The sequence below is a fragment of the Emys orbicularis genome, chromosome 17, assembly GCF_028017835.1.
Source record: "Emys orbicularis isolate rEmyOrb1 chromosome 17, rEmyOrb1.hap1, whole genome shotgun sequence".
NCBI classification, from domain to species: domain Eukaryota; kingdom Metazoa; phylum Chordata; order Testudines; family Emydidae; genus Emys; species Emys orbicularis.
This window is the reverse complement of record NC_088699.1, coordinates 18,012,808-18,033,709: the sequence shown is the minus strand read 5'-3', so window position 1 is coordinate 18,033,709 and position 20,902 is coordinate 18,012,808. Positions and strand designations below refer to the sequence as shown.

At 46.5% G+C, this 20,902-nt stretch overlaps 1 protein-coding gene across 2 annotated transcripts in view; it reads right to left on the bottom strand.

Moving 5' to 3' along the window:
• ATP2A3 (ATPase sarcoplasmic/endoplasmic reticulum Ca2+ transporting 3) overlaps positions 1 to 20,902 on the bottom strand; it is a 135,548-nt gene that overhangs the window by 7,560 nt on the left and 107,086 nt on the right. The window contains exons 11-21 of one of the 2 annotated variants that reach the window (XM_065418464.1): positions 19,882 to 20,013; positions 16,158 to 16,283; positions 13,980 to 14,198; positions 12,303 to 12,638; positions 10,894 to 11,114; positions 9,695 to 9,897; positions 8,310 to 8,395; positions 7,113 to 7,246; positions 6,191 to 6,308; positions 5,584 to 5,701; positions 2,350 to 2,437 (exon numbers count right to left, since the gene is read on the bottom strand). In XM_065418464.1, the coding sequence (XP_065274536.1) occupies positions 2,350 to 2,437; positions 5,584 to 5,701; positions 6,191 to 6,308; positions 7,113 to 7,246; positions 8,310 to 8,395; positions 9,695 to 9,897; positions 10,894 to 11,114; positions 12,303 to 12,638; positions 13,980 to 14,198; positions 16,158 to 16,283; positions 19,882 to 20,013 (1,781 nt within the window). The remainder of the gene's footprint in view (positions 1 to 2,349; positions 2,438 to 5,583; positions 5,702 to 6,190; positions 6,309 to 7,112; positions 7,247 to 8,309; positions 8,396 to 9,694; positions 9,898 to 10,893; positions 11,115 to 12,302; positions 12,639 to 13,979; positions 14,199 to 16,157; positions 16,284 to 19,881; positions 20,014 to 20,902) is intronic. The other variant, XM_065418463.1, reaches the window with a different exon arrangement.

Here is a 20,902-nt window from a genome sequence, read left to right as displayed (position 1 = left end):
AAAGAAGCTGTTTTATGCTGGCTTGGTAAATCTAAGTATTGGAATATCCACCAGTTTTATGAGGATTGTCTGCCCCATTCTTTGCAGTTCACCCTAATTGAGTGACCATAGTCTGCTCCCCACTAGGACTCCGGTCACAACACTATTACTGAAAAATTGCTTACTTTCTTATTTTACCATATAATTATAAAAAATCAATTGGAATATAAATATTATACTTTCATTTCAGCATACAAGTATATAGAGCAGTATAAACAAGTCATTGTCTGTATGAAATTTTAGTTTAGATTTCACTAGTGCTTTTTATGTAGCCAATTATAAAACTAGGCAAGTACCTAGATGAGTTGATGTACCCCCTGGAAGACCTCTGTGTGCCCCCAGGGGTACGCGTACACCTGGTTGAGAACCACTGGACTAGATGATCATGATGGTCCAATCTGGCCTTAAAGTCTATGAGTCTAAACTAGGCAAGGAAATAGAGCTGGGTGAAAGGGCAGCATGAAGGCAGATGGAATTTTGAGATGACAAATGAAAGGTAAAGAGCATTGGAAGGATTAATTTCAACTACTCCTCCAAACTTTAAATTAACTGAAATGACTCAGGAAAAAGATCTGGGCATTGTTTTGGGCAGCTCTGTGCAATATAAATCCAACAATGCACTCTTACTGGTCATACCAGGCTAAGTTCTGGTCACCCTACCTCAAATAAAAAAGTTCGAACACAAATATAGAAGGGGTCCAGAGATGGGTGATGAAAATTATTCTAGGCATGAAAAAACTGCCATGTGAAGAGAGACTGAAAAGATCAGGACTGCTTAGTTTAGGGGGGAGATGAGTAAGAGGAGACATGATAGAGATATATAAAATAATGAGGGTTAGAGAGACGACACAGTAAATTGGAATGTCCAAGCCGTCTCCCAGTATGAGAATGAGGAGACATTCAATCAAACAGAAAGGCAACAAATGTAAAACTGATAAAAGGAAGCACTTTTTTCCACACACAGCATAGATCAGTGGAACTCATTGCCACAAGATACAATTAGTCCATGAGTTTAGCAGGATTCAAAACAAGGACTGGACATTTATGTGGATAATGAGAGAAGCCTCACTTACATTATATAGAGTGAAAAATATAAGTGGCATTTTCAAAAATTCTTAACTCCCATTGATCTTCCATGGGAACTGGGGGCCCAACTCTTTTAAGTGCTTTTGAAAATCCCACCTTATAAAAGAGATAAAAACCCTTATGCTTGAAACCATACATTAACCACAACCTCACAGAGGTTAAAAAGCAGCTTCCCCTATCGGCCAATGATTCCATAATTGTCCACTCCTCCTGAAACATCTGGTGCTGGCCACTGTCAGAGAAAGGGTATTGGACTAGATGGACCATTGCACCGATCTGGTCCGTCGGTTCCTACATTCTCAGAAGTGATTTTCTAGCTGTAAAGCATGATGTTGAGCCTTTGGGACGACACTTTTTCAGCCTCCAGAGTTTGCATCAATGTATTTGTTCCAACCTGATACCTGCACTTCTGCCTCTAATGTTTTTTAGCAGAGAAAGCCACTCAAGAGACTTATTGACACTTGAAAAAGGGAAAATATGGTCAAATATTAAACAAGTAGTGAGTGGAATCTCCCCTTTATGAGAGCATTATCAGAAGTAACAGCCTTATGGAGCAAAGTCCAGTAAGGTCCTTCCTTGTGCAGCTCTCTATGGCTGGAAGAGCCTCCTCCTTCCCATGCGCTAAGCCCCCTTTGGCAAGCGAGCACTTGCTAGCCACCACTCTACTCTGTAGAATTTCAGTTGTGCAGCACCCACAACTGAGGCCACTCGGACTAGAAAGCTCAGCTCTCATGGCACCAAAATAATGACCAGATTACGAGAAGAGCTCAGCACCCAGTGCGTTGACGTCATCTGAAAATGTGGCCCTGGTTGCGGGTCCTTCTGAAAATTCTGACCTTGAGGCCAGATCATTAGCTGATGTAAACTGATGTCAGTGGAGCTAAGCCATTGCATAACATCTGACCTTTCGGGGCTATGTAATATAATATTTTAGTTGTGAGAGCATCTCTGATAACGCACCACCCCTCCTACACAAACACACATGCTTTTCTTATTTAGAACAGCGTAGTTCTGTGATTCACAAAGGAACTGAAGATGCTGTTTGATCCTGTTGTCCTATGGCTATTGAATAATAATCACAGACTAAACAATTGCAGGACATTTTCCAGAGTGGGGCCTGTGCTGTTTGGCAGTTCCACCGAGATGCTGTACAACCAGGTCACCACAGCACATGAGAGAATCTGGCACAGGTGCAGGAACATGATGGACAAGGACAATACACACAACAGAGCCAACCCTGTTTGATCTGGACTCCTGCAGGTTTTCAGCTGGTGCTCCCCACTCCACGTGTGTCTGACTGTCCTGAGAATTCCTGGTGAAAAATGACAATGCTAGATTTAAGGATTGGTTTTAAAAATGTTTTCAGAGGAATTAGGTGGAGTAAATACAGGAGTTTGGGGTTTTTTCAATGTGACAACTGAAGCACAGGCTGGTATGATTTTGTTCTCTTGCTGCAATTAAATAGTGGCAAGAGATTGTGACGCAGTGTTCAGACAAAGGCCAGTCACAGAAATCAGCATTAGCATGATGCAGCTGCATGGCAAACAGTGCGGACAAACGGGTGGGTTGGAAGCATGGCAGATGGGACCCAGCAGCTAGAATCATCAATAGCTGGTGCAATCACTTCTGGAAATTCTTGGTTGTATTACAGTGGCAGCCAAAGCCCCCTTGGGAGATGATGGTCATAGAAGGAGTCTGTGGGAGAGCCTGGGAAATGAACCCAGGTCTCCCAAGCCCTTAACCACAAGATTATCATTACACTTGGTTATTGGGAGTTGAGGGTAAGGTAGAGAGAAGCAAGAGTCTGACTAACTTTCTGAAAGACCTTACAGTTAAATCAATAGAGAGGCAACACCCGAAGAAGCCCATTAGGAGGACTGGATAGAGGTGTGAGAGGCTGTTGTAGAAGGACACACAACTAGGGTACACCAATGAAACTGTAACACCATGATCCTCTCTGGCCAATACAGCAGTGCCAGAGGAGAGTCTCATTCCAGTCACCAGACTGCGCATCTTTGTGAACAAGAGAGGAAGAGGACTGTTGCAGCATTCTGCCCACAAAGGATCGGAAGCATTTGCCTGGAACAAGGCCAAGTGCTGAACAGGCAACCATAGGGCCTGATCTTATCCAAAGCTGGTGCTGCATTATCTTTTGTAACAGCTCCAGATGGCTTCATAGTCCTCGTTATACCATATGTGATGACCTCCCAGAGACTACATGGTGATATCTAGAGAGAACTTTTGCTCTGAAAGCACAGGCCTTTAACACATTAGCTGAATCTCCTTAGCAGTGGCAGGTCTTACTAATGACGTATCCTTGAGCAAATCGGACATGCCGTTGGCATATACACCCTCTCCAGTGAATTACATCACCTTTCACCTTCTGACACAGTCCAGCTGGAGGAGGATCTAATCCTTGGCAAGAAAGCAAGGGCACCTTTGAAAACACCAGCACATTTCAGGAAGCGAGGCAATGCAGGGATGCTCATGCTTTGGGTGGCAGAGCGCATCTAACCTTCATCTTCAGATTTGCCATTGCACTTACACAGGACTGGTGTCACTGTACAATGGCTGCACAACTGTCCAAGAGTCACAGAAAGATTGCTTGTTCAGTACTTGTGGCTCTTGGCAATCTTAAAGGGTGGTTCTGCCCTAAAAAGTGACTCTAAAAATAGCACAGTGGGGTTCCCTATTCAATATTTCCATATAAAAATATGCACAGTTTGTAAGTCAAGAAGATTGTTTATGAAACAAAGCTCAGAGCTCAGGGGAGTTTGCAGGCTGAAGAGAGACAAGCTGGGGTCTGTCTGTCTTGTGGATCATCCCCAGTAATGGAAGAGTTCTGTGGGCCAAAGTAGGTCCTCGAGGACATCTGTGCAGCCCCACTGATCAGGTGTTAGTGTATAATATGAAAGCAATGGGGCTGCACAGGTGTTCTTGAAGAAGCCACGCAAACTATATGGTAGCAAAGTGTTTGAAGAGATAGCTTTTCATAAGCACTATCTCAGAAGGCACATGCTTGTCCTCGCCAGTGACCAAGCTGTCCCCTAATGATTACAATCCCAAGGAATCCCTCCTCAACAGGGCAGAAGAGACCTGTCTTCAGAAGTGAAAAGGAAGAAGTACTAAGAAAGGCATCCTGGACACATGCTGCCTGTAATGGAATGATTATTAATATGGTCAAAGTATCTACCCAAGGTGAAGAAAAAAAACACAGTTAAAGTACTCTGCCAGGTCATCCACTACTCACCCGTGATAAGAAGAGCAACATTCCGGCAAGCTAAAAATGAGAAGGAGCAACAAAAGTAACCTGGGATTGGCCACCTAGGCTCCCTTCTTTTGTAAGGTGACAGCCAGAACCCCTTAAGCGTTCTTCCTGTCATGGGAATTCTGAAAAGAAGGATCGGCGGGACAGCTTCCCATCTTGATGTCTATGTTCTTTCTGGCAACATTGCTGGGTTGGGTAAACTCCCTTTAAAAAGCCGTCTCCATTCATCTACTACAATCCCAGTCACTTTAAATGTCAGACCCCAGATTCTGATTTAGTGCCAAGTTCTGGAGAATATGAGTTAACTAATGAAGGAACAAATACCAGAGGTCGGCTTAGGAGGATGGCAGGAAAGTAGTGGGGCAGAGTTTTGCAGGCCACTGGCTGAATTATTGAAAGACTACAGTGTTTGTCAAAAAAAAGAAAAGAAAGGAAAGATTTAACTTAGGATGTTGAGATTGCTCACTGCGATATTTCATTACAACAAGAAGAAAATATTAGCATATTAAATATCATTCACAGAGCTCTGTAAATATCCACTGTACTTTAGAGCACCGGGCTCAAACCCACTGCCATTGAAGACATTGGTAAACCTTCAATTGACGTAAACGGTGCAGGACTAGACCTATACAATATTTCCTGTTTACAACATGAGGGCCATATTCGGAGAGGTGATGAGCATCTGCAACTCCCACTGAAGTCAATCAAAGTTCCAGGTGCTCAGCACCTTTTGGTCATACAGTAGAGAGAGCAAACAGGACAGAACCATCATTTGGAGGAGAAAGAGTCAAAAGAACAAGGCAAGAAGAATTCTTGGAAGAAACAGATTTTTAAAGAGGGCTGATCCAATTCCCACTGAAGTCAATGGAAACATTCAATGGGAGTTGAATCAGGGGGGGGCGGTTTGGATAGACAATGGAGGAGGCTGTTCCAATTTATTGTGGTCAAGTCCATAATGCACTACAAGATTTTAGTGTCAACCACTGTAAGTGATTAAGAAAAAAAATAGGGAAGGACAGATCCTTTGTAATACACCACACTGGGGGGAAAGTAAGTATGACTGCGTGTGCATGGACCAATCTTTACTTCAGCAGAGACGCTAATGGCACGTGCCTGAAAGCACAAAGCAGCACAAAGCAAGCGCCATGGTACAGAAATCAGTCAGCAGTTACTTTGCAGAGTGTGCTCACCCTCTAGGTGGTTGCGGGAAAGGTACTTGAGTCCTTCATCGAGCAGGATAACAGGCAGGGAAATTTTCAACACGACCACCCATTGCGGCCAGCTCAGGGGGGTCACCTGGAAGATCAGCTGCAAGGCAGGAAGAATTCAATATATTTATTAACAGGGAAGGGGGAAGAGAGACAAAAATCAGACCCATTTTTGTTCATATGGATGTGGACTGAGGTAAGATTTGTGCAAGGGACCAGGCCTTCTGGATCAGATCATATATGTGCAAAGAGAGGGACTCTCTTGAACTTGATAATGACAAGGAACTTGGCAAGGGACAGTAAGTATCATTTACATTCACTTTACAGATGGAGAAAGTAAGGCACAAACAGGGGAAGTAACTGCTGAAGGTCACACCGCAATTCCGTTGCCGACCTGAGACTAGAACCCAAGACTCCTAACTCCCAGTCCTGTATCCTTCTGAATCACAAGGCTCGATCGTGGAAACCCTTTGGGCAGGGAAGTCCCACTGAAAATCAGCAAAGACTTGGGAAGTAAAACATACAACGGAGTTTTCTTGTCAAAAGAACAGCCCTACAAGCTGCGTGTTGTACTAACTGCATCGCTTACAGGCATAGGCTTCACGTGGAGAATCACGAAGTGCAGCGCCATGGACATGACAATTGTCCCCAGCAGCCAGATGTTGAGCCACGGTGGCATCCTCAGCAGTGACTGGTTTTCAGACACACTGCAAGAGCGAGAGGGCAGAGGTTAGATCAAATGACCCACTAAATACCCCGTCCTCAAGTATAATTTGGATCAATCAATATATCCCTAAGCCCTCTTAATCAGTAGAAATATGTTGCTAGATCTCTGCATAAAAGCCTCCTCCAAGAAAAAGGATTACTTAACTATTACCATACATTATTCTCCTTCCAAGCTTGTTAGGCTCTGGAAATAAATATTCTGAAGTGAATTTCATGCAATATATCACTATTCAGATGGAGAGACAAGGTGGGTAAGGTAATATCTTTTATTGGACCAACTATTGTTGGTGAGAGGGACAAGCTTTCAAGCTTATGCAGAGCTCTTCTTCGGGTCAGCCTGAGAATAGCTGATGTCATGCTATTCCTTCAGTACCAGATTCCCAGACTCATTGGACAGGTACACATACAGCACCAAAATATTACTCATTGTGACAGCCAATACCAGAACCTCCAGCGTGAAGCCCTGATCCATCCATGGGTCAGAGCCAAAATTGCAAAGGGAACTATTTGCTGGTTCTGGCTCCAGATTTTACCAGAAGAGTTAGTGAGAATTCAGCATTGTGAGATCCAAGCCTGACCCTTAGCCCGGAGTGGTTTTGAATCTGAACACCAAACCCAAAATGGATCTGGATCCAGATATTACTGGCTTGCTAATATGGCCAAAATGTCCACTAAGAGATCCAAATGTATTTACATTGCCATCTCCAATGACAGTAACATGTTTGCTTGGTTCACATGTTATTCAGGGCAGAATGCTTTATCGGATATTCCCATACGTATTGTACCTGTTGAGAGCATTGCACATCTCAATCGTCACTAGCACCGATAGAGCCATAGTGGTTGGGTAACGAGACTCGAAGATTTCACAGTCAATGCCTTCAAAGATGGGGTTGTCCTCTGTGCATCTCATGAAGTTCCTCTGGCAGAAGAAAGAGTAACAGGCATGAAGCAGGCAGAAGTGGCAGATTGCTGGTGGGATCTGAACCCCAGTTATCAGTGGTTCTATTAAATATTTCTTGGCTCAGGGGGAATTGATAAGAGGATATGAAGCCATTCATCTTCAGGTTTGAATCCAGCCCATCTAGTAGGTCAACAGTAATCGTAGGACAGCTTCTAGGTAGTCTATGTGAACTTGATTCATTAGTTGTTTCAGTTTATTTCCAAGTGAACAAGTGTCTCCGTTAAAAAAAATAAATCTCCCTCTGCAACTGGCATTAATCATACCTGAAATCAGGAAACATGGCTTCTATTCCTTGCTCTACACCAGTTATCACACACTTGGCAAAGCCATTTCCCTCCCAGTGCCTCTGCTTTCCCTCCCACTCTTTGCATGTCTTGTCTATACAGAATGAAAGATCCTTAGGGCAAGGAATAACTCTTCCTGTTTGTACTGCACCTAGCACAATGAGGCCCTAACCTTGGTTGGAGCTCTTAGGAGTTACTGCAATGCAATAATCAGTCTCCAGGGTAGCCAATCTAGCACTAGATGCACTAGAAACATACCGAGTAATAAGAGATTTGCTTATTTAAGAGGCATAAAACTGATGCCTTAAAGCAGCGATGGGGAAGTTTTGCCTTCTCCCCACCTGATCAGAGTGGCAGCAATCAAGCGGAATAACTGCAATTCCTGCTGCACTCCCTACAAATGTCTCTCTGACTCCTCACAGTGACATGGGTGGAGTGCACACCTACAGGCCATCAGGTCTGGGGATACACGAGGGATGTTTCTTTAGGTAAAGTCACCACCGTGCTGACCAGCTGATGGGAGATGGGATCTCACCCGGGAGGGAGCTTTTGCAGTTGTTTCAGCTGACACATTTTCTTTTAATGACTTGGGAACTTTTCGAAATTTAATTTTTAAAAGAGGGGGACAGGCAGGAAAACAAATCCTCTGGTGATCCTGCTGGGGAGCCTAGATATTAGGGTTTGCAGTGGTGTTCGAGTGAAACAGTCTTCCCTTCCCCCTCCCTGCCACAACTTACCAACTGGTAGAAGGTAACTTGCGGCCCCTCAGCATCGTACAAGAACCACCAGGTAGCTGCCCCCACCGTTGCCAATCCAACATACACTGCAACCAAAGAGAGAGCAGGTTGTGTAGCCCTGTAAGCACTGGATTAATTGCTTGGTTCTTGCTAGCTATGTTATTCGTTAGCACAGGGACCTCCGGCCCTGAGGGTTACACTGCCTTGTGCTGGAAGGTGAACCTGTAGATTCCACCCTGTTCTATGGCTCTCGCTGCTCATTCGGGTAGAGGAAGAACAGCAAATTGGGAAAAGAGACCTGAACTGTTCTGACCCACACAGGGGGACTCCTCATATTCCATCCCAGATCGTTAGGAGCCTGGAGCAATAATTCTGAAAACACTTGCACCTGAGCCTGTCTCCCTCCTCTCTCCCCACCTTGCATTGCCACAGCTTCACCTCACACCCTGCTAAGGTCTCTCCCTCTGCCCTTTCTTAAACAAGATCCCTTCTACCCAGGCTGTGTAGGTACATCACTGTAGTACCAGAGCACCTCACGGTCATTAAGAGGCAGAGAAGCGATAGCCTCATTTTACAGATGGGGAACTGTGGCACAGGGTAGAATAAGTGACTTGTCCAAGGTCACACAGGAGTTCTGTAGCTGAGCCAGGAATTGAACCCACGTATCTTGAATCCCAATCCTGCACCTTATCCACTAGATCAACATTCTTATTTGCTTCCTTTGTCCTGACATTCACTACAAAAGCCACCCCACCCCAGGAGGTGGGGACCCTCCTGCTCCCTGCCCATCCCCTTCTGCACTCTGGCCTTCTGTCTGATCCCAAAGCTGCTATGGGCTCTCTGTCACAATGCCTTCTCATGCTGCTACCTGTGCCGGAGAGAACCGTAGGTAATGGGTGGGTGGGGACTGGGGTAGCTCAAACTGGGAGCCTGGCCAGAAGAAAAAGATGGCTCCTAGCAGAGGCAGTCAAGTGCATACACTGCAAGAATCCCAAGCTGGCCCTCTCACCGGATCAGAAAGTTCCCTTGCTCCCACCACAGCAACCCCAGGACTATTGAAGGTGAAATATCTCTCAGCTATTGCCTGATGTCTGACTGAGCTGATTAAACTCTTCCAATGCACTGGATCTTAGAGGAGATGGATTCTTGAGGGGTTGCCTTCTTTTGGTTGTATGAAAGTCCTGGTCTGTTATGAGGAATATATTTTCCCTGGATATTGCGCATCTCTACATCTCTCTGCACTGTGAATAAGCCTCTCCTCATTACCAGAGATCACAATGGACCCACCCCTCCTGACACACGCTAGTAAGCAATTGTTTTAAGCCAGGGTAATACATGGCACTTTGTCCATTCATGGCACTACATCTCTAGCCAGGGCCTCTCACCTCCAATGGCAAGGTAGCGGAAGAAAAGCCAGCCACTGATGAGGGGCTCTCTTGGGTTGCGGGGAAGTTTGTCCATGATGTCTAGGTCAGGGGGGTTGAATCCAAGAGCAGTGGCGGGTAGCCCGTCTGTCACTAGGTTCACCCAGAGCAGCTGGACTGGGATCAGAGCTTCAGGCAAGCCCAGGATTGCAGTCAGGAAAATACTTCAGGTGAAAAAGACACAACCTCGCTAGGTTAGATACACGCCAGGGAGAGAGAGGATTGCACTTGTAAAACTGGAGTGTGATCCAAAACCCTGGGTCCAAATGCCCTCTAAACTTTTGTGCTGTTCAAAATCCACACATGGATTTGGATTTTGCAGTTCACCCCCAAAGCCCCAGATTCAAACACCTCCAAACTTTAGGGAATTTGAAACTCAGATCTGAATGTTGCAGTTTCAACCCATCTCACCACTGGGGACCAGACTCGTAAATTTGCATAAGGAGCCCATCACATGGCATCTCAACTGTTCAATGTGCTTTTTGTCACCAGCACAGATGTCCCTGCTGAATTTCTGACATAAGGGGTTCCAAAGATAACTGCAAGCAATCAGTACATGGCCAGGATTGCTGCAGAACACACTGATTTGTTCTGAAAGCCTTTGTCAGGAAATTGGTCACAGTGAAAGAAGCTGTGAGCATTGTAATGGAGTCTCTCATTCACCCCGTCAGACACAAATACCCTCACAGGAATCTATCAGCACCACACTGGGGTTGTGCACTTATAGCAAGCTGCAGCACTTGTCACTTAAGGATCAGCATATTTGTCACACCATGGTATTTGATCATACTGCAGTGTTTCATGGTGCTTCCTTTATTGTGCTCAAAATTGGAAATGCTGTAAAATAGCCAGAGGTTCCCACACCACATCAAGGGAAAGGCTGGCTTTAGTAGCAGCCGCTGAATGTGTAGAAATATGAAAGAAAGTATCCATGCCACTTTTAACTGAGGCAGAGTGCACAGGACCTAAAGTGGTGCTGCTATCTAGGCCCACATCCTCAGCGGATGTAAATCAACATAGCGTCATTGCTAATCCGATTTACACCAACTGGGATATAGCTCTGAGTATATGTTTAAGTATCAGAAAGGACAGTTCTGTCCTGGTGATATTTCTCATCCCTCCTACTATCCTAGCATGAGGTGTGAACTGGAAGCCCTTACCAGACGACCTCTCCAACGTTAGAAGAGATGAGGTAGCGGATGAACTGCTTCATGTTGTTGTAGATGGCTCTGCCCTCCTCAACAGCAGACACGATGGTGGAGAAGTTGTCATCAGATAGCACCATTTCAGCTGCCGATTTGGCTACGGCTGTGCCAGAGCCCATGGCAATGCCAATCTCAGCCTTTTTCAGGGCAGGGGCATCATTCACTCCATCTCCCGTCTGGACAAAGCATGGGTGTTTTATTAAAGGACATTTTATAGAAGGAAACAGCCTAGGCATGAAACTAAGGCTACGTCTACACTATGAGCTAGGGGCGCAAACCCCAGCTTGCGTAGATGTAGTCAACGAGAGCTAACATGCTGAAAATAGTAGTGTAGTCATGGGAGCACAGGCTAGCTGTGCCAAGTATGTACCCACAGGGCTCAAGCGGGTTTGTACTTGGCGTGGCTAGTCTGTGCTGCCACTCGCCACAGCCCATGCTACCACGGCTACACTACTGTTTTTAGCAGGCTAGCTCGATGACAGCTAGGGTGGGTATGCCTACGGGAGCTGGGAATCACACCCCTAGCTCAGAGTATAGACATAGCCTGAGAACCAAGTCTGGGTCACATTAATTCATACATGTTTGTTGGCAGGACTTCTACCTATCAATTAGTTCTTTAAACACCACCACTTGGCACTGCTGTGGTGCATTTCTAAGTGCTCTGCTCACATTCAGCTTCACAACAGCTCTGTAATGTAGGCAAGTAGTATGATGGCCCATTGTATAGATGGGAAAAGTTAAGTGTGCTCCTCAAGGCTACACAGAGTAAGAAGAAGAGCTGCGAACAGAATCCAGAAGTCCTGACTCCCAGACCTTTGGTCCAAACCAATGGACAACACTAGAGCCCTGCAAATCTGTGGATATCCGAGAATGGAGCTCGGCTGGTCTCAGTAGTGGTAGATGACAGAACAAGGAGCAATAGTCTCAAGTTGCAGTGGGGGAGGCCTACGTTGGATATTAGGAAAAACTTTTTCCCTAGGAGGGTGGTGAAGCACTGGAATGGGTTACCTAGGGAGGTGGTGGAATCTCCATTCTTAGTGGTTTTTAAGGCCCGGCTTGACAAAGCCCTGGCTGTGATGATTTAGTTGGTGTTGGTCCTGCTTTGAGCAGGGGGTTGGACTAGATGACCTCCTGAGGTCTCTTCCAACCCTAATCTTCTATGATTCTGTGATATCTGCAGACCACATTTGCAGATTGGATAAGGATAAAAATTTTGTATTTGAACAGCGCAACACTCCTACTCTACAGCTCAGACTGGGACCTTGAAGTACTGACTCCCATCCCCTGCTCTTGACAGCAGAGGCGACACTTACAAAATGATTAATATGAGTAAACCCACATGAGGGGCCCTGTGTATGACTCACCATAGCTGTAATCTCATGGAAAGACTGTAGGTATTCGACTATCTTGGACTTGTGAGCAGGTTCGACTCGGGCGAAGCAACGGGCCGAACGGCAGGCCTCCCGCTGTGTCTCCAGGGGGAGATCATCAAACTCCCTGCCGGTGTAGGCCTTTTCCGTCACATCCTCCTTCTCTGAGAAGATCCCAATCCTCCGGCAGATGGCCACGGCTGTGCCTTTGTTGTCCCCAGTGATCATGATGACCCGGATGCCGGCTTTCTTGCACATCTTAATGGACGACATCACCTCCTTCCGGGGAGGGTCCAGCATCCCCACGCAGCCCACGAAGGTTAGGTTAGTCTGAGGGCAAGAGAAGAAGAAACACGTTAACACTCACTATGCCCCTCCTCTCCAGGGACAGAGCCATGTCGTTCTCCCTGCCTTTAATTCACCCCACGTAGGGAAAATCTAAAGACGCTGGCAAATTTTCCTCTCTAAAGGCCTGATCATGTTCCCATTGCAGCCAATGGCAAAACTCCCACTAACTCTAATGGGAGCATATTATGGCCCGAAAGAGTATCACCCTCCATTTAAAATAATTCAGCTGTAATCCTGATTTGTTCTTCGGGGAGGTTCCAGTTGACAGACTGTAGTGGGTTGCTATTCATTGCATTCTGTTTAGGTTCTTATGCCATGCCCATCACCTTGGTATCTGCATGCTTCCTGGGAGTGCATAAAGGCCCAGATTTAGCAAAGCACATAAGCACATGCTCAATAGGCTGCAGGTTTAAAAGAAACATAAGGAAGTGCTTCTTCACACAACGCACAGTCAACTGGTGGAACTCGTTGCCAGGGGATGTTGTGAAGGCCAAAAGTATAACTGGGTTCAAAAAAGAATTAGATAAGTTCATGGAGGATCGATCCATCAGTGGCTATTAGCCAAGATGGTCAGGGATGCAACCCCATGCTCTGAGTGTCCCTAAACCTCTGATTGCCAGAAGCTACGACTGGACAACAGGGGATGGATCACTCAATAAATTGCACTGTCCTGTTCAATCCCTTTAAAGCATCTGGCAGTGGCCACTATCAGAGACAGGATACTGGGCTGGATGGACCATTGGTCTTACTCAGTATGGCCTTTCTTATGTACTTGAGTCAATGGATTCAAGTCAATGGGACTTAAACATGTTTAAGTGTTTTGCTGAACTTGGGCCTATGCATCATGACTAGCATCTGTCACACGGTTCTTAGCAGCTATGGTTTGCAACAGAACAGCAGGACTACTGGGCTACTTGGTTCTCCGGTAGACACCCTCAGAGACCAGTCGGAACCACCGAGTCTGTTAGAACTTCCAATGAGACATCTGTAAGTTGGTGGGAAAACTCAGCAGAAGAAGGAAATGCATTTGCAGCCAGCACGGCGTGTTCCTGGAGGGGCAGTGATCAGGATTAGGAAGCAAAATAAGTTACATGAGCAGAAAGGAAACAGAAGAGTCCCCAGCTTGGAGTTTCACCACACCCCTGGCACATGGAGCCCGGCATTTCCAACGCATCCTCCCCACTCTGCTTTCCAAGCAGCTGCTCTCAGAGCCCTTCCCGTCAGCATCTGTGCCAGGGGAAGGAGAGCTGGAGCAAACCCTTTGTTTCCCAAGAAATGGCCCCCATGCTCTGTCCCCAGGGGTCACTTTTAACACTTCCTCACCTCATAGTTAATGAACTTGGTCGCGTCTTCCAGCTGCATGTCCTCTTTCTTGCAGGGGGTGTCCCGGGTGGCCAGAGCAAGGCAGCGCAGGGTGTCAATGCCAGTCCCCCATTCCCGGATCTTGGACAAGATCTTCTCCTTAGTGGAGAGCGTGAGGGGGACCCGGTTAGTGCCAATACGGACGTAGTTGCAGCGTTCGATCACACTTTCAGGGGCGCCCTTTGGAAACAAAAGGAACAAGAGTCACTCACACATGCCTCCTCGCAACCTACCTTCTGAGCAAAGCACAACTGAGTGAAAACTTCCCTAACCATCAACAAAAGCCAATTTTAAACCCCTGGGGTATTCAGTGCATACTACAGTCACTGAGGACAGCACGTCATGGAGTGCAGAATGTCTCAGAAAAGGAGATAATATGTTCAAGAGACAAAACCACAAAACATAGCCATCCTGAAACTGAGGCTATGTACACACTATAGCTTACGTCGGGATAAGTGATGTCGTTCAGGGGTGTGAATAAGCCACCCCCCTGAGCGACGTAAGCGCTGGTGTGGACACCGCTATGTTGGTGGGAGAGCTTCACCTGCCGACATAGTTACTGCTGCTCGTGGGGGCTGGAGTAATTCTCTCCCGTCAGCATAGCGCGGCTGCACTAGCAGCGCTACAGTGGCATCGATGCCGCTGTAAGATCTGTAGTATAGCCATAGTCTGATGAGCCCACTGCACAGGTTCTTCCTCAATATCCTTAGCTTCCTCTAGGTGGCACTGTCTCGTCAGCGTTTAAAGACGGTGATGCCCACAGAAAGCTTCGGTCCTCCAGCACCAAAGGTTATGTGCCGGGAACGGGGGTGACTGGTAAGATGGACTTGGTTCAAGTCACTAGAAAGAAGAATCCAGACTGAGGGAGAAATCAGTCTAGTCTTTAAGGGACCATCTCCACAGCCTGCGCCAGCAAGTCTCAGAGCCTGGGTCAACAGCCTTGGACTCATGGAGCTCAGGCTACTGTGCAAAAAATAGCCACGTACAGGCTCTGAAGCCTAAGGACAGGGTGGGCTTCGGATCCCGAGCTGCAGCATCTACAGGACTATTTTGAGCGTGGCAGCTCGAGCCCTGCATGCCCGATTGTGTTGACCCAGGCTGAAGCAGGCTGCTGCTTGCTGTGCAGACTTCCCCTAAATGATCTGCATGTTTCCCTGAATTACCTGACCTGGTACCATAATACTGAACTCAGATTTGGATGGAGGCAAGGTCAAGAAGGCTTGACTGAGAGTCCACCGTTGTTATACATAATGGGTCCCCCCTACTGGACACATAGGGGTAGGGGAGGATGTTCACAAGGACCTAACTGGCTTAGGTGCAGAAGCGCCTCTTAAAATCCCACCTCAGATTCTCTCTCCTTTTAAGCATTGCAAGGAACATCACAAGGTAGACTATAATTCCTCATAAACTTTTGATAGTGAAGACACTTGTAACAAGCTACCCCAAAACTTCAGCTGTGTTATTGCTTCAATGAACCAATTATCCCTCCCTCCTAACCATATCATCTTGTCCACTAACTGAAATCCCTCCAGGCCATTAGGAAAATAGCCGAGAGGTGACAAGTGACATTTGCTTTTCCATAAGGTTGGGACTGGGAGGAAAACCAACTTGGATAACCCAAACCGCTGGGTTACTGATCACAAGCCACCATGAGGGAAGTGCAGCGGTTTTCCTGCATTGAAATAAAGCTTTCCAAGCTGTGTCTTGCTCTCGAGCCCTCCAACTACCCTGCATTTTCAGGAGCTCTGCTCCCTAGGACATCCTGAAGCCCACAATGATATCCAGAACTTTTACCCTTTGGAGACTGAACACACACAGCTTCCATCAAAGCAGCCATCTAGAAAATGCCAGCATTCTAGGGACTGAAGTTCCACGCTCTTTATTAAAGAGGATTATGATGGCTTTCGGTATTAAAGCCTAATACTGCTCTGAACTGCACAAGTGGACATGGGAAGAAGATGATTATTGCTATTCATATTACAGTAGCACCTAGAGGCTCCCAAAGTGAGATCAGGAACAATTCCTGCAGCATCCCAGAGATACGCTAGCTCCTTCCCACCCTCACTCCGCATGTGGAACAATCACAAGCTCTCCCACACTGAGCCCCCTGCACCAGGCAATGCAGTATGTGTCCATTACCTTGACAAACATCTTGCTGCCAGCAGAGTTGTGGCTGGAACCGACAGGAGTGCAGTAGACAGACATCGACTTGCGGTCACGGGAGAACTCCAGGGTGCATTCTTTCTTCATCAGCTGCTTGATTACCTGTGGCGGGACAGACGTGCCAAATTCAACAGGGTGCAATTATAGAGTTGCGAATTTTCTAATGGCACAAAACCAAACACCCCTTCCCCGAGGCCCCACCCCTTCTCTAAGGCCCCACCCCCGCTTGCTCCATTCCCGCCCCCCATCGCTCGCTCTCCCCCACCCTCACTCACTTTCACCAGACTGGGGCAGGGGGTTGGAGTGCGGGGGGGAGGGCTCCAGCTGGGGGTGCAGGCTCTGGGGTGCGGAAGAGGGCTCTGGGCTGGGGCAGGGGGTTGGGATGTGGGGGCATGGGCTCTGGGCTGGGGGTGCGGGCTCGGGATGAGGGGCTTGGGGTGCAGGTGCGGGCTCAGAGCTGGGGCAGGGGGATGCAGGATGTGAAAACCAAATGCCTGGCAACCCTATGTAACTAGCTCTGTCAAATACAGGCAAAGAGTCTGGCAATGGCCAGGCCCTACTTGATTTTATCTAATGGGCCTGATGAGTCAACACACTGCGCAAGTCAAAAATAAATGCACAAACTCGTCAGGGTGGCAAGGCGGCTTCTGTAATTTAAGCAACAATAGGAAAAGCATCAGAGGGGACTTTCAGCCCCACAGCTTTCCCAAGGTAATTTAGCCGCCTGCAAGTTCAACTGCATCCAGGTGCTTTAACCTCCTTTGCTCCTTCAATCTGAACTCAAGTGGCACCATGAATTCATTCAATATTTGGAAGTGAAATGGACAGACCATCAAACTCTCTTCTTTTGCAGCCACTTTGTACTGGGATAGACTCAGTCCCATGCTAGACAAGCATTGCACTCAACATTTTACCGCACTGGGTATTAATCAACAGGTAGAAAAATATTTTAACTTCAAACCAAACGCTCTTGTTATCAGAAAGGCTCAGTTTTTCCTCTTCCATTACTACGGTGATAGAAGCTGTGTGTACGTACACACACACGTTATGGGCTAGAAGATCAGCTCATCAGCTCTTATATATTATTGCCATTGGCTTCATATTTAGGATCTGGTTCTATATGCCTATCACTCCTGAAGCCAAAACAGTCATTTTAAATTCTGGCTTGAGGTCATGCAGTTGTAAGATTGGGCCTTTTTCTGGGGTTGGGGGAAGGCAGTGGTATTTAAGTCTTTCCCAAAAATGACTGCCTAATTTGATTTCAGTTGCAGCTACTGTAATATAGAGAGGGGGAAATACATAGCGTTCTCCTCCAGTGTTAACCTTATGATAAAGATCAAGACATTTAAAGCCTGATCCAAAGCCCACTGGAGTCAACAGGAACCTTTCCATTGACTTGAAAAGTTCTGGACCAGGCCCTTGCCAAATTAACTTTTCTTCCCCTGCCTTCTCTGTGCATGCTTTGAGCTATGTATTTCCCAATTAGGCTCCTTTGGGGACAGGTTTTGCACCAGACAGTCTTGACAGGCAGCATGTGGCAGCTTAGCATTAAAATTCATTTGCACAGAAAGCATCTTGCACATTTTTTTTTCTTCCAAGTTTCAGAATGGAAAGACAAAGATCTGCGACATTAGTGTGCGTTCATGCCCTTTTATGCACTCAGGCTGTGTTTATAAGAAGGTTTTGCATGTAGTCTATTGTGGCTTTGTATTTTAGGGATGTTATTTTACATGTACACACACAAACACGCTTTTAAAGCAAAATTTTATTTATTTAAAGCAAATGTATTTACACACACACACACACACACACACACACACCCCCACGCTCTCTACCTGTTTAGGCCATAACTGATCTTATTGCATTTGCTATTTTAAATAATTTATACAGCTAAGATTCCAGCAAGATAGTTGCTAGGCCTCATTAGATCCACTCCTGTCTGAGCGTCAAAGATTTATGAACACTTCCTCTTGCATGATCACTTTAGTATTATGCCAGACAAATCTGGCAGGTGCTTGGCCTTCAGAGAACAAAGATTTTATCCCATAAAAAGCCATTTATTTGACAGGACTTTGGGGGAATCCTGAAAGTGCGTTTCTGGGAGGCTAGTGAGGGGATGTTAAATGACTGTCTTGCCGACTTGATTTTTTTTTTTGCTTGGCTGAATTCATTCATTATTTGTCTATGATTTGTTTTTTCTATTGGATGGTCATCATTTGCAATTGTAAGTCTAATCATGAGGGCACCTATAATGGTTATTTAAATCTAAATAAGTAAATAAAGAGGGACAGTTTTCCTGCCAAAAACCCACTCTCCAATCTGTGCAAAAATGTGCAGGTTTATAGCAGAAATTGGTACAACTCCATTAAATGGAAGCTAGATGCAAAAGAAGCTTCCCAGTTTCATCATGACTTTCGCACCACCTCTTAAGACACAGAAACCCTGTCTACACTTGGTTTAGTCCTCCAAATCACCCACCGCTGCCACCACTGGTTCACCTCCATTGGCAATAGATAGCATCAGTGGGAGCGCTAGCATGGACAGTGCTCCAACAGGTGTATGATACAGACCTGCTCTGAGCAGGGTAAGATAACATGGTACTTAGAAAACCAGCAGATGGCCTAGAAAACCAGCTGAACCATGGTAGCTATAGTGGGTGCTCTGGCCTAGGCAGAGCACCCACTATAGCTACCAAGGTTCAGCTCCATCATGGGAGCAAAGGGAGGATTGTGTGTGTGTGTGTGTGTGTGTGTGTGTGTGTGTGTGTGTGTGTGTGTGTGTGTGTGTGTGTGTGCGCGCGCGCAAAAGCCTAGGGTAGACATAGCCACCATTTTATGGTAGGTCTAAAGGAGCACAGTGCATCCTATCGGTCTAGACGGACACTCCCAGCTCCATACAGTGCATCTAAAGGAGCACTCTGTTCAGGTGCCTTTGAACATCTAGGCTGATGACCGTCAAAGCCAACTAAGGGATTTGGATGCTCAGTTCCCATTATAATTCATGGGAAGTGGCCAGCTAAACACTCTAGCTTTGCAAATCTCAGCCCTGTAGTGTAGCCAAAGGGTATTTCTACACAGGAAATGCTGTGCCTGGGCTCGCCTACATGAGCTAGTTTGAATCAAGCTACTGCGGGTAACAGTAGTAGTGAAAACAGTGCAGGCTTTGGAGCTTGTGAGCTGAAGGCGTACACAGGGTCCGAGCTGGGCTTGTACTACTGGTGGCTAAAGCTGTCCCCGCTACCAGTGTTATCCTAGAGTCCAGCTAGCTCAGGTAGGCTAGCCAGTGCACAGCTTTCGATGTGTAGACTTACTCTGTGACACGAAGGCCAAGATTTTCAGGTGGGACTAGTGGCTTTAGATGCCCGATTTGAACCACTTTAATAGGGTCTGATTTTCAGAGGAAGGGTGGCTCAGCACTTCCTGAAAACCAGGCACCTTTACGGAGTCTCCAATCACTAGTTACTTCTGGAAATCCTGGCCTGGGTGGTGAGATGTTGTCTTAGGGTGCAGGTATCCCATTTCCTTTGAGAGCTCAAGCGGTTGAGAATCAGATATAGGTCAGTCCAGTCCAATCCCATCACATCTTATCCTGGTAACTCGGGGAGAATTCTTGCACAAGCAGCCATGCAATCTCCCTCCGCCCCTTCCCTCACTCCCCGACGAAAGGGACCACATGGGTTTTGTCCCTTCATCCTACTCACAGAGTTGCAGGCATTGGCTCTCTCCACCTTCGAGAGGTTGCCTGTATCAGTGTTGAAGACGTTCATCTTTTCTACCAGGCAGGTCAGGGCTGTTTCGGTTGCTTCTCCCACTTTCTCATAGGCTTTTTTTGACTGGCCGGCAGTAAGAAAGGAACACAAACATTCAGTGTAAAAGAAAAACATGAGCTGTATGACCTCTGTCTCCTAACCTCCACGACTAAGTCCAGGATGATTTTATTTACTGCACTGTTCTTGAGATTCCAACAGCATCGCTCTCACTCTAGGGCTGCCGTTGGAGTCAACTCAGACTGTGCATTAAATGCTGGAGATTGTAATACAAGCTGACTTGCTGCTCAAGTCAGAATAATCCTGCTTTGTGTTTGTGTAACAATCTTCCTGTAAGGATGATGCACATAGTTTTGGGGAATACTTTCAAGCCCAGCAAGGCCCAGCTTCCTTTGGTACAGGCTCAATTGGTGCCTGAAAAGTTTGTTCCCACAAATACACTGCAGGGGTTGGGGAGCGCAAACCTCTGAATCTGTGCCTCTGGCCATCTGTTTTGCACCCACACAGGTGCAAGTATATGAGCCCAGGTATAAAATGAAGGCAGGTGCAATTTGTACTTGCAAAAGGCAGCCGCTCGTCTGAAAATCCACCCATGCGTAGTTCAGTTCCGCTCAACTGAAGGGACAGACCAGCTACTGCCTCCATGACACAAAGATAAAGGTTACAAGTCCATCTAGAAGCTAAAAGGACTCGCTGCAGAGCAAACAAAGCACAGAAATCTGTGTGTGTCCTCTGTGTCGAACACAACAGAGTGGGGCACTCTATAGGAACATCTTGGCCAATGCTATCCCAACCTCTGCATGCAAAGTAGGCCATGGGAACAAATTTGATATGGACACAAAACTAACTACTTGACTCCATTACTTTATGATCTCTCCTCGTGTGCATGGGGGAGGAGGGTCTTTAGTTACTGTCAGCAGGAACATCTTTAAAAAAACCTCTGTGCAGCTGGTTT